Source organism: Mandrillus leucophaeus, unplaced genomic scaffold, assembly GCF_000951045.1.
Source record: "Mandrillus leucophaeus isolate KB7577 unplaced genomic scaffold, Mleu.le_1.0 Scaffold464, whole genome shotgun sequence".
NCBI classification, from domain to species: domain Eukaryota; kingdom Metazoa; phylum Chordata; class Mammalia; order Primates; family Cercopithecidae; genus Mandrillus; species Mandrillus leucophaeus.
In genome coordinates, this window is record NW_012104965.1 from 837,762 (window position 1) to 849,957 (window position 12,196).

General features: G+C 38.0%; 1 protein-coding gene across 7 annotated transcripts in view; it reads left to right on the forward strand.

The window, feature by feature from the left end:
• Window positions 1-12,196, forward strand: part of SGIP1 (SH3-domain GRB2-like (endophilin) interacting protein 1) — a 226,544-nt gene that overhangs the window by 205,665 nt on the left and 8,683 nt on the right. For all 7 annotated transcript variants that reach the window (XM_011994958.1, XM_011994955.1, XM_011994960.1 and 4 more), the window contains 2 exons: window positions 5,703-5,858; window positions 10,197-10,329. In XM_011994958.1, the coding sequence (XP_011850348.1) occupies window positions 5,703-5,858; window positions 10,197-10,329 (289 nt within the window). The remainder of the gene's footprint in view (window positions 1-5,702; window positions 5,859-10,196; window positions 10,330-12,196) is intronic.

The following is a 12,196-nucleotide window of genomic DNA, read 5'->3' on the forward strand; positions in this document are numbered from 1 at the left end:
AAAAAAAAAAAAAAAAAAAGAAATGTTTTGGAAAGGCCTTCTTTTGAACTTAGTCTCATAATATGAAAAGCAGTACATAAGCCAAAGAAAGGGAATTGTAAAGAAAAGAAGAGAAGCTACATCTACAAAGATGTACACTGAGAAAGAGATCTGGGAGTTTAGTGAGCAGTACATATAAATCACATTTTATGAGAGAGATGCATCTCTGATGACCTCACACATTTCCTGAACAAAACTGGCCAGTGTTTCTGTGACCAGCGAACGGGTGCTGCCCATGGCACTAGGGAAAATCCAGTGTATAAGTCACTTGGCTGGTTGACTTTGAAGTTTTGCCATTTTTTGACAAATATTTCATTTATGAGGATTCACATGATTTCTTATTTTATTCATGAAGTAAGCATCTATTCATATTTCCATCTCACATTATTTCCACATCCAAACTCACATGAAATGTAGCCACCTTGCATACTGGTAGGAACAATCCTTAAGTTAAAAATAAAATTATTTAGTGAGTATAGAAAATATTCAATTTGTTTATAGAACATTTCAGGTCAATTTAGGCACTGGATGGGTTATTAAGTCAGCAAAAGTTCTGGCTCTGACAACTGTGATGCTGAAACGTAATTGAGGCTTCAGTACTTCTTACACAGGGCTACGTGGACTACCTCTCCCACCTTCTACCCGACACTAAGCCCTTTGAAAGCAGAGGCTATTTTGCTCATTTTTAAATTACCACCCCACTGGAAAAAATAATAATAACAACTTGCATAGTTAGGAGTGAATAGGCAGATGCCTGTAATAAATGCCACCTCCTCCCCTGTCTGACTTGCTTTCAAAACAGAAACTTTATCTCCTACCAAGACACCATTTAGATCTCATTTTGAGCAACCTGGAAAGAAAACTGAGAAAATTCCCTACCAGTTAAAAAACAATTGAGCCACCACTGCTAATAACAATATACTGAGTGATGGTAGGTGCTGAAATCTAATTTTATAAGTGCTCTAATTGTTTTCTAATAGCTGCCAAACAATATTCTCCATGTCCACATATGGACAAATATCAAGGGTAGACTCAGCTTGAGGGGAAGTCAAGGCTCAGAACCAATTTGGCACTAGTATACAAACAGAGTTAATGGATCTAAAAGGTAGAGAAGGAAGGCAGCAGCTTGCTCCCAAACTAGGAGGTCAGCAGTGTTCTCCAGGAAAGATGGAGATGCAGACTTCCAGAAACCAAAAATCTCATTCAGAGCACTACAAAATTATGGATTTAACACCTGAGTGAGGGAGGCTCACATGGCATCTTTAAGAAGCTCATCTGCTCCCCGTCTCTGCCCCAAACCCAGCCTTAAACATACAAGGCTATAGCAGTTCCTCATTTAAGCTATTTTGAATGTATGCCAGAGAGCACCTCACCTGAATCAGGTGTGTTTCATCAATTAGAGTTACACAATATACAAGGTGACTATGGGACAATGTGGAGACCCCATGCTACAATGTGAGCAAAGTTTTCATTTATTAACATCAATTTCCCTAGAAAGTACATACCTGAACTTAGAGGTGAAGTACTATAAGAGTCAACTGTGGAGACATTGGAGGAAATCATAAAGAAGCTCACTCACTTTAAGTATTTACTGTTTCCCAAAGAAGAATGAGCTTCGTGAAATTTCTGCTTTAGCCAAGGTAGAATAACAGACCAGTTTACCCTTCTACCTCAAACAGCTTAAAAATGAGTAAAATGTATAAAACAATGACTTGCAAGACACTGGACCTCAGGCGAAGGCAGTGATCCCTAAGAGAGGAGTTGCGCCCTATGATTGTTCCAGCTTACTTCTTTGAGAGTTTTCAGGCCTAGCATAAGAAAAGCCCAGCTGACTTCCAGCTGCTCATGGGGAGGTGTTTCACTGGGGCACTCTACTACAAAACTGGCCGAGGGAAGTGCCAGGGGAAGCTAAGGTCGGTGGGTGCTGCCGCCACCATGCACTGCAGAAGATGGCAGTGGAGAAGGCATGAACATGGCAGGAGGCTGGAAAAGAATCCATCTGCATTGCAAGATCTGAGCATTGTGGCAGCCCAGCCAGTTGTACTCCATGAGTCAGATGACAGGAAAGCTGTCTGTGCTACCAGGCACTGGCAGAGCTAAATGACTTGCAAAACCCACACTCTGGGGACTCTACATGCACTGCAGGAACCACACACAAGCCTCCTGCACTGCAACAGCCTGGCACTACATAAGCCTTGTGCATTGCAACAGCGTGCATTTGCAAGCAGGCTGGAAGGGAGAAGGAAAAGCCCTTTCTCCTGCAGTGTCTCTCTAGCGCCCTCTACTGACAAAACTAAGCATGGTTCCTGCAGGCAAAGAGAAAATACAACAAAGGTCCATTAATTTTCTCAGCGCTGTTAGTAAACGGTGAATTGGAACGGAGAGGCAATGAATTCATTTTATTTAGACATTGACACAGTGATTATAAATCTCATGTGGAAATTCAAAGGGCCTACCATAGCCCAAACAACTACGAAAAGCAACAAAGTTAGAGAATATAACTTGATTTCATAAGTATTATAAAGCTAGTGTAATCAAGACAGTGCCATATTGGCTTAAAAAATAGACCAAATAGATCTATAGAACAGAATGAATCGTGAATCCAGAAATAGACTCACACAGATAAGGACAATTAGATTTCAACAAAATTTTTAAAGTAATTCGGTGGAGAAAGGACAGTCTTCTCAGAAAATGGTTTTAATCTTCTCTGAAGAAAAAAATATTCTTCAGAAAATGGCTGAAACAACTGGATATTTATATCTACAGACACACAAAATGAACTGAGATCCATACTTGACATTATATACAGTGTAAGACTCAAATAGGTGAAAATGGGTAATGAAGCTAAATGTAAAATCAAAGATTTTTTTTAAACTTCTAGAAGAAAATATAAGTGAGCCAGTTGCAGTGGCTCATGCCTGTAATTCCAGCACTTTGGGAGGCCAAGGTAGGAGGATTGCTTGAGGCCAGGAGTTTGAGGCTGCGGTGAGCTATGCTTGCACCACTGCACTCTAGTCTGGGTGACAGAGCAAGACCTTGTCTCAAAAAGGAAAAACAAAATATAAATGAAACTTTTGTGAACTTGGGTTTGGCAAAGACTTCTTAAATAAGACATCAAAAGAATGACTGGATTAGATATAATCCATAAAAGAATAAATTGATGAATTAGAAACTTCTGCTCTTCAAATGTGTTTTTAAGAGAAAGAAAAAACAAAACAAGCCACAGACTGGGCTGCAAATTATATATCTGACAACTGAAATGCCCAGAATGTATAAAGAAACCTTAACATTCAATAAGAGAACAAACAACTCTATTTAAAAACTTGGCAGACAGTTTAAGCAGACACTTTGCCAAAGAAGATAACTGATGGCAAGCACATAAAAGATGCTTATGATCCTTAACCATTATGCAAATGCAAATTAAAACAACAAGAAGATACCACTACTCATCTATGAGAATGGCTAAGATTTAAATGATCAATTCTACCAAGTGTTGGTGAGAGTGTGGAATAACTAAAACCCTCATGCACAGCTGTATTTTCCGCTTTAGAAAACAGTTAGAGCTAAATGACTTGCAAAACCCACACTCTGGGGGCTCTACATGCACTGCAGGAACCACACACAAGCCTCTTGCGCTGCAACAGCCTGGCACTACATAAACCTTGTGCATTGCAACAGCGTGTATTTGCAAGCAGGCTGGAAGGGAGAAGGAAAACCCCTTTCTCCTGCAGTGTCTCTCTAGCGCCCTCTACTGACAAAACTAAGCATGGTTCCTGCAGGCAAAGAGAAAATATAACAAAGGTCCGTTAATTTTCTCAGCGCCGTTAGTAAAGGGTGAATTGGAACGCAGAGGCAATGAATTTGAGAGCCCACACCTGTTGTGTGAGCTAGTGACTCTCCTCCTATGTACTGACCAAGAGAAATGACAGAGTATATTCATACTCATACCTGTACACGTGTATCCATTGCACCTTTATTTGTAATTGGCAAAAACTGAAAGAACCCAAATGTTCTTCAGTAGGTGAATGTATTTTTTAAAACTGTGGTATATCCATACACTACACAGCCACGAAAAGAAATGAACTATTGGTGCACACAACTACATGGACAAATCTCAAAATAATTATGTGGAGTGAAAGAAACAAAAAATCACACACCTTACAATTCTGTTATATAAAATTCTAGAAATTGCAAATGAAGGTATAGTGACCGAAAGCATATTAACTCTTGCCTAGGGACAGGGAAAGGAAGCAGTGGAAGAGATTACAAAAAGTGATTACAAAAAAGCATAAGGAAGCTTTCAGGGATGATGGAAATGTTCATTTTCTTAATTGTATGATGATTTTACATCATACCATCTCATGGAGTTTTACACTATAAATAAGTTCAGTTTATTATATATCAATTATATCTTCATAAAGTCTTTTTTAAAAAAAACAAAGAATTATTTTTCCTTCCACACTATCATCCCATTGTGTTAACTTATCTGACTGATTTTACAATTTTGACCAAATAGACAAATTAATGGAATGAAGAACTAGTTACATGCAGGCAAAAACTTTACCTCATGAGTACATAAAAGAACATGCTAAAGGCATTACTCATGTTACTCGAAGAACTAGGACAAGTCCCAAGAAATAATGTGATAACATTGTACAGTTTACTGTCTTGAAATATGTTGCCAAAGATTCAGAAATCAAAGTGAGGGAGAACCACCAGAGCAGAGGATTCTATTCATGAGGCGAAGCTATAGACTTCTACAGAAAGAGAAAAGCTGTGCTTTTCTTCTTACATTTCAAAACATATAAAACAAAATAGTCACTTTGTAAAATAAGTGTTGACCATTTAGTTCTCAGATAAGTTAGAAATGATACACTGCTGGTGAGAGTGTAAATTAATTCAACCATAGTAGAAAGTAGTGTGGTGATTCCTCAAAGGGCTAAAAACAGAACTACCCTTTGACCCAAAGATCCCATGACTGGTTATATTCCCAAAGAAATATAAATCATTTTATCATCAAGACACATGCATTGGTATGTTCATTGCAGAACTATTCACAATAGCTAAGACACAGAATCAACCTAAATGGCCACCAGTGGTAGACTAGATAAAGAAAATGTGTTATATGTACACCATGGAACACTACACAGCCATAAAAAAGAATGAGATCATGTCCTTTGCAGGAACATGGATGGAACTGAAGGCTATTATCCTTCCCAAACCAACACAGGAACAGAAAAACAAACACCTCATGTTCTTACTTATAAGTGGGAGCTAAATAATGAGAACACGTGGACAGAAAGAGGGGAACGACAGAAACTGGGGCCTGCTTGAGGGAGGAGGCTGGGAAAAGAGAAAGGTTCGCAAAAAAAAAAAAACCTGTCAAGTACTAGGCTTAGCACCCAGGTGACAAAATAATCTGTACACCAAATCCCCAAGTCATGTGTTTACCTGTATGACAAACCTGCACATGTACCCCTGAACCTAAAATGGAAGTCATTTTTTAATGGAATTGTAAGAAAATACCTTTTATCTCTTCTGCACCTCTTCTGCTGTTTAGCATTGCCTCATAAATTGTTTTTCACAGCTGTTTTGATTCAGTTTGATTCAGTGTATTGACATCGGTTTTCTCTCTCTTTCCTCTCTGTGTTTTGATATGCCAGATGTATCGTTAAGATTACTGGAGAAATGGTGTTGTCATTTCCTGCTGGCATCACCAGACACTTTGCCAACAACCCATCCCCAGCTGCTCTGACTTTTCGGGTGGTAAATTTCAGCAGGTTAGAACACGTCCTGCCAAATCCCCAACTTCTCTGCTGGTAAATATGATTTTGCATAAATTTTTCAGAGATATATGTGGCTTAGTACTTTGTACTTAGATGAGGGATATATCTTAGCAAGAGAGTTGCACTATAGTGAAATTACCATCACTCAGATATATTTGTAGATTCAAACACGGAATCTACCAGCTGTCAAAATTTGTTGTGGGTGATTGTGTGTGTGTGTGTGTGTGTGTGACTGCATATGCATATACATGTTTCAATGGCCGACTATCTCAAGTGGTTAGAGAGACAGAGTAAGAAAATCTGTATCAGCAACAATTTATTCATTGTCTGTTTTACTCATTATCAACAGACAGTGGATGACAATGGCAGGAAATGAGCCAAATAACAAGAATAAAATCCTTTCATTGTATGAGCATCTTTTTATTTTTATTTTATTTCATTTTATTTTATTTTATTTTTGAGATGGAGCTTCACTCTGTTGCCTAGGCTGGAGTGCAGTGGCACCGTCTCAGCTCACTGCAACCTCCGCCTCCTTGGTTCAAGTGGTTCTCCTGCCTCAGCCTCCCAAGTAGCTGAGATTACAGGTGCCCACCACCACACCTGGCTAATTTTTGTATTTTTAGTAGAGATGGGGCTTCGCCATGTTGGCCAGGCTGGTCTCAAACTCCTGACCTCAAGTGATCTGCCCGCCTCAGCCTCCCAAAGTGCTAGGATTACAGCCTTGAGCCACCGCGCCTGGCTTTCTCTTTAAATCAATTGTGTGTGTAGGTGTGACTGTGCATGTGCAGATGCATAATAAAGACATCAAATACAGGTTTAATATTTAATACAATTTCATTATAATGATCATTGCTTTGATGGAACTTTACATGTATGACATAAAATAAACTTATGCAAATCTGTTTATGTAAATATAATTTTCACATTTTCTAGCTATTAAACCTGAATTTGATGTCTTTATTATGCATATGCACAGTCACACAAACCCACATGCATGCATGCTATTAAAATGGTCAATTATACAAGTTAATTATTTGCAGTGAATGAGCTGAAAGGTGTCTTCTTGACAGCTTCTCCATCATGAAGTCCTGATGGTCATCTACAAACCTCTGTCTGAAGTGGCCACTTTTCTCTTTACTGCCACCTCCCTTGTCCAAGTGACCACTGTCTTTTCCCCGTAGCACTGCAATTGCCTTCTTCTCTCCCTGAATCCAATCTTGCCCGTCTCCAGTACATTTTAACAGCCAGGTGGTCTTTTATGAGTAAATCAGGTCATCTTCGTTCACAACTCCCTGGTGGCTTCGTATTACCCTTGTCCCAGAATCTAAACGTGTTACCATTGCCTTTGAGGCCTTGAGTTATTTACCTTGTCTGCCTCTCCATTCTCATCTCCCACCATCCTGCCTCAGAATCCTTTTAGCTCCAGCAAGACCTGTCAATCTCAGAAACAGGCTGAGTCCTTTCCCACAACACGGCTTTTAGGTTTCCTCTGCCTGGAATACTATTTCAACCTTCTTCACCTGACTCCAACTCATCCTCTAGTCTCAGCTCTACTCTGCCTCTGACACTATCCCATTCTCCTCCCCAGATCCCCACCAACCAGCCCTAAACTAATAGCTTGGTGCAAAAGTAATTGCAATTTCTACCATTACTTTTAAATGACAAAAATCACAATTACTTTTGCGCCAACCTAATAAATTCTGTCCCCTTGTTATTCTCTCTAAAGGTACCCTGTTCTTTTCCTTTGTGGCACTTACTACAGTTAATAATGACATATCTATTTGTGTTTCTTCATTCATCCATCTGCCACACAAGACTGTGCAAACCATGAGGGAATGGAAAAAGTCTCTTAATTCAAATTCTTGCTTCAGTTTCCCTCCATGTTTTGATGGCGCACGTTTAGCCAGTTTATTTTTCAAGGTTCTTCCATCGGAAATTAGGAATTATGTGCCAATATCTTGCCAGTTTGTTTGTAAATATGACTGGTGTCATAGTTACAGCTTTTGTTGCATTTTTAGGCAGTTATGTTGCCAAGTTCTTACGCATATGCGCAAAAGTTGTATACATATATTAACATATTGGTCTTATACATAGAATCAAATATCACTCAAAAGGGTTTTGCTTACCAAAATATTATATAGACCCTTAAATTATTATTTGCAAAAGTAAAAAAAAAAAGAAAGAAAATATATCACATTAATTTGGATCTTATGAACTCTAAATATTTAATCACTATAACAGGGCTGTGATTGAGTGACCCTTTAGTCATCTATAGACTCTTGAGTTTTGTTACGCAGTGCCACTCCACTACCTCGACCACCACAACCATCCCCAGTTTTTAAAAAGGTGTTGTTGACCAGGCATCATTCTAGATTGCAGTCCCAGCCTTTAGTGTCTATCATCAGCCAATTGTTTCCTTAATGTTTACTGAAGAAGACTTCATATGTCACCATGGCCCCTGGACATTTTGGTTTGCAATCCCTATGACAGGGGTCAAATTGAAGATTACGTCTACTTTTTTCTTGTGAAAAAAATTTGCTTGTAAAAAATATGCGGGAACAAATGTCAAGTCAAATACAAGACTGAAGAATGCTCAAGATGTCTTGAGCATTTAAGAATTCCATCCCTGTGTAAGCATTTGATTGGCAATGCTTTCTTGGATATTTTTTAAAGCAGGTTCTCTAAGAAATTATCACAGACCTACGACAACTTATTTTGCTATTAAACTCAGCAAATGTATTTCTTTAAAGTTGTTTTATATAATTGAGGATTTCCCAATTATTCAAATCTACTTAGTACAAATTAATGGCATGATGCTAGATATTAATTCTGAACCTCTGTTTTGGCATAGTGGGAAAGTGTACAACTGATATGGGCTGGAATCTGGCTCTGTTTCTTATTAGCAGCATGACCTTAAGCAAATTATTTAATTTCACTGACCCTCTGTTACTCTTACCTCCTGCCCGCTTGTGTAGCAACAGCTCGGGGAGCTTGGGTAACTTAGATGCTTTTCAATTAAAACACTCAGATAGCCCTTATCAGCATCCCTAGCTCAGCCGACAAGGGGCAAAGTCTTCAGGACAACATGTGTTTTCCACCCCCTTCCTCCATTTCCAGGGCCAAAGAGCTTTACCTCGTCCTCAATAACCTTATATCCAGGAACAGCAAAACCGCACTGGTCACATTGAGACTTGGCCACCCTTTCCTAACAGATCAGTGACAGTTTTAAGGCCCTGGTGTTTTTTACTCAGCTTTCTTGATTTATAGGAATTCTGGAGACTGAATCATAGCAACTTGCTTTTGACCTGTCTTTTCGGTTTTTCACTGTATCAGCCTTCTCTCTTCTCAACCCCGAATTTTCTCTTTTTATAACAAGTTTGCTCATCTTTAGAAACAAAGACAATAAGTCTTCCTTTGTAGGGTAGATTTTAATGAAATAGTTTATAATGCCTAGCATATAATAGGTGCTCAAGAAATTATAACTACTGTTATTGTACTATATAGGATATTCTGAAAGTGAAATGTCAGCAAATGTGTGTGACAAGTAACTGAATCACTTGTGGCTTTAGCGTCCTCATTATATGGGAAATGAGTTATATGTTTGTACACTCTTGCCTGATTCTTTTTATCACTGAGATGAGCATTTGCAAGATAGATTGGGTAAGTGGTCTGCATACAGGCCTCTGAGCAAAGCTAAGACTCTCATAGGGATATAAAACTTCTTAGCTTGTAAAGATTCTGCTCTTCTTCTGTATTATAACTACAATGATTGTCATTTAAACTCCAGGATCATCTTATAAGTGAAGTGAAATCTTTGATGATTTAAATGCTCATGGATGAACTATTATGAATGCTGAAAAGGTAGCATGGTAATTTTAGTATCACTGTTTTCTGCTTAGTTGGTGATAAAGGCCATGTTTACATTTAGTCAAATATTTCGCTGGATAATTTCTGAGAAACTACTGGTCAAAGTAATTCAAAAGTAAATAAATGTATTCAGTTCCTTAATTGCATTAACTGACTAATTTAGACAAAACTGGTGCAGTAGAAAGGGCTATTAAGTTTGAGTTAATAAATAATTCACTCTTGAAAGCACCCAATTATCGCTGCAATGAGTTAATATTACTGAGCACTCACTGAGACTGATAGCAACACAGTAGCTCCTCCCTGTGGATATTAATCTACCAACACAAGAGCATTCAGAACTGTATATGTACGAAAACCACACCACTGTTAATAGATTCATAATAATCTCTATAAATTGTCAAAAGATGGCTCTACATATCAGAAGACAATTTGCTAAGATGCTTCTTGTAGGGTTTATATTTGTTTTAAGATGCTACTCAATCATTTTTCTTCCCAAATGAACAGTGATAATACACAAAATGATGCCAATACCAAGGAATTCTGGGTAAACATGCCAAATTTGATGACTCACCTAAAGAAAGTGTCTGAACAAAAACCCCAGGCTACATATTATAACGTTGACATGCTCAAATATCAGGTAAGCCTATTTACATGGTCAGTATCTCTTTCACATGACATACTTGTTGTCTAAAGTACCTGTTATTGAATAAAAATAACCAAAGTAACGCTTCTTTTGACATTTTTTAAAAGTTATAACTCATTTTTCTAAGTGGAAACTTTAAAAGACAACTTGGGGACTACTGACAAAAATATTCATACATGTTCTTATTAGTTTAATAAGCTTACAAGTAAAATATTTTATCACAAAATTAGAGAAATGTGCCACAAAAAATGAAGTTGCAGAACATTATACTAATTAAGATTATAAGTTTGTATTGATAAACGAGATTATTATAATTTTGTTAAGAACATTACTATACTACAACCTCTTATTTTAAATGATTCAATGTAAACAATCTGCTTTCGTTTTTCTAGTAAGATAGTCCTACGAAAGAATTCTAATAAAATCTAACGTTAAGAAATAGTTCAATAATAAAGGAATGTTTCATACATACAATATATGAGAACTTTCTTTTTGTATCTAGGATTGACCTTACCTCAAATTATTATTCATACCGGGATCCTGATAGTGCCTGAGTCTCTCATTGATTCCCAGCCACTTGACTGACTGGATTTTTTTTCTTTCTTTTTTTTTTTTTTTTTTTCTCACCCTGTCACACAGGCTGGAGTGCAGTGGCACAATCTCGGCTCACTGCAACATCCACCTCCCGTGTTCAAGCGATTCTCCTGCCTCAGCCTCCTGAGTAGCTAGAGTAGCTAGGATTACAGGCATGCAGCTCCACTCCCTGCTAATTTTTTATATTTTTAGTAGAGACAGGGTTTCACCATGTTGGCTATGCTTGTCTGGAACGCCTGACCTCAGGTGATCCACCCACATCAGCCTCCCAAAGTGCTGAGATTACAGGCGTGAGCCACAACACCAGCTGACTGCCTAGATTTTTTTAAACCTTTTTATTTTTTAATTGACAGGTACAATTGTATATCTGTATTAGGTACAACATGATATTTTGAATATATGTACGTTGTGGAATGACTAAATTAAACTAACATATGCATTACCTCACATAGTTATTTTTGTGATGAGAACACTTTCCATTCACTGTCTTTAGTGTTTTTCAATAATACAGTATATGGTTATTACCTATAGTCACCACATTATGCAATTGATCCTTGAATTTCTTCCTCTCATCTAACTGAAGTTTTTTGTCCTTTGAGCAACATCTCCCTAAACAAACCCCCACCCCAACCACCTCTACCACCACTACCTCAGCCTCTGGTAACCACCATTCTACTCTCTAATTCTATAAGATCAACTTTTATTTTTATGTTTGTTTTATTTTATTTATTTAGTTTTTTGAGATGAAGTCTCGCTCTGTTGCCCAAGCTGGAGTGCAGTGGCACGATCTCGGCTTATAATAGCATCCACCTCCTGGGTCCAAGCGATTCTCCTGCCTCAGCCTACCAAGTAGCTGGGATTACAGGCACGCACCACCATCCTGGCTACTTTTTGTATTTTCGATAGAGACGGGGTTTCACCATGTTGGCCAGGCTGGTCTCGAACTCCTGGCCTCAGGTGATCCCCCCTGTCTTGGCCTCCCAAAGTGCCGCTGTGCCCAGCCAAGATCAACTTTCAAATATTTTACATAAGAGTGAGATCATGTGGTATTGGCCTTTCTGTGCCTGGCTCATTTCATTTACCATATTTTTAATGCATTATGATTTTTGATTAAGTATGTTCAGATTAATTTTCTTAAAATGAAGAAAGTTGTACTTTAATAAAAATCAGGACATCTCAAACTCGACTGTGTTTCTCAATCAAATGCCAGTTCTGAATTGATGCTAAAAAGAAATATACATTATATATATTTAAATATATATATTTA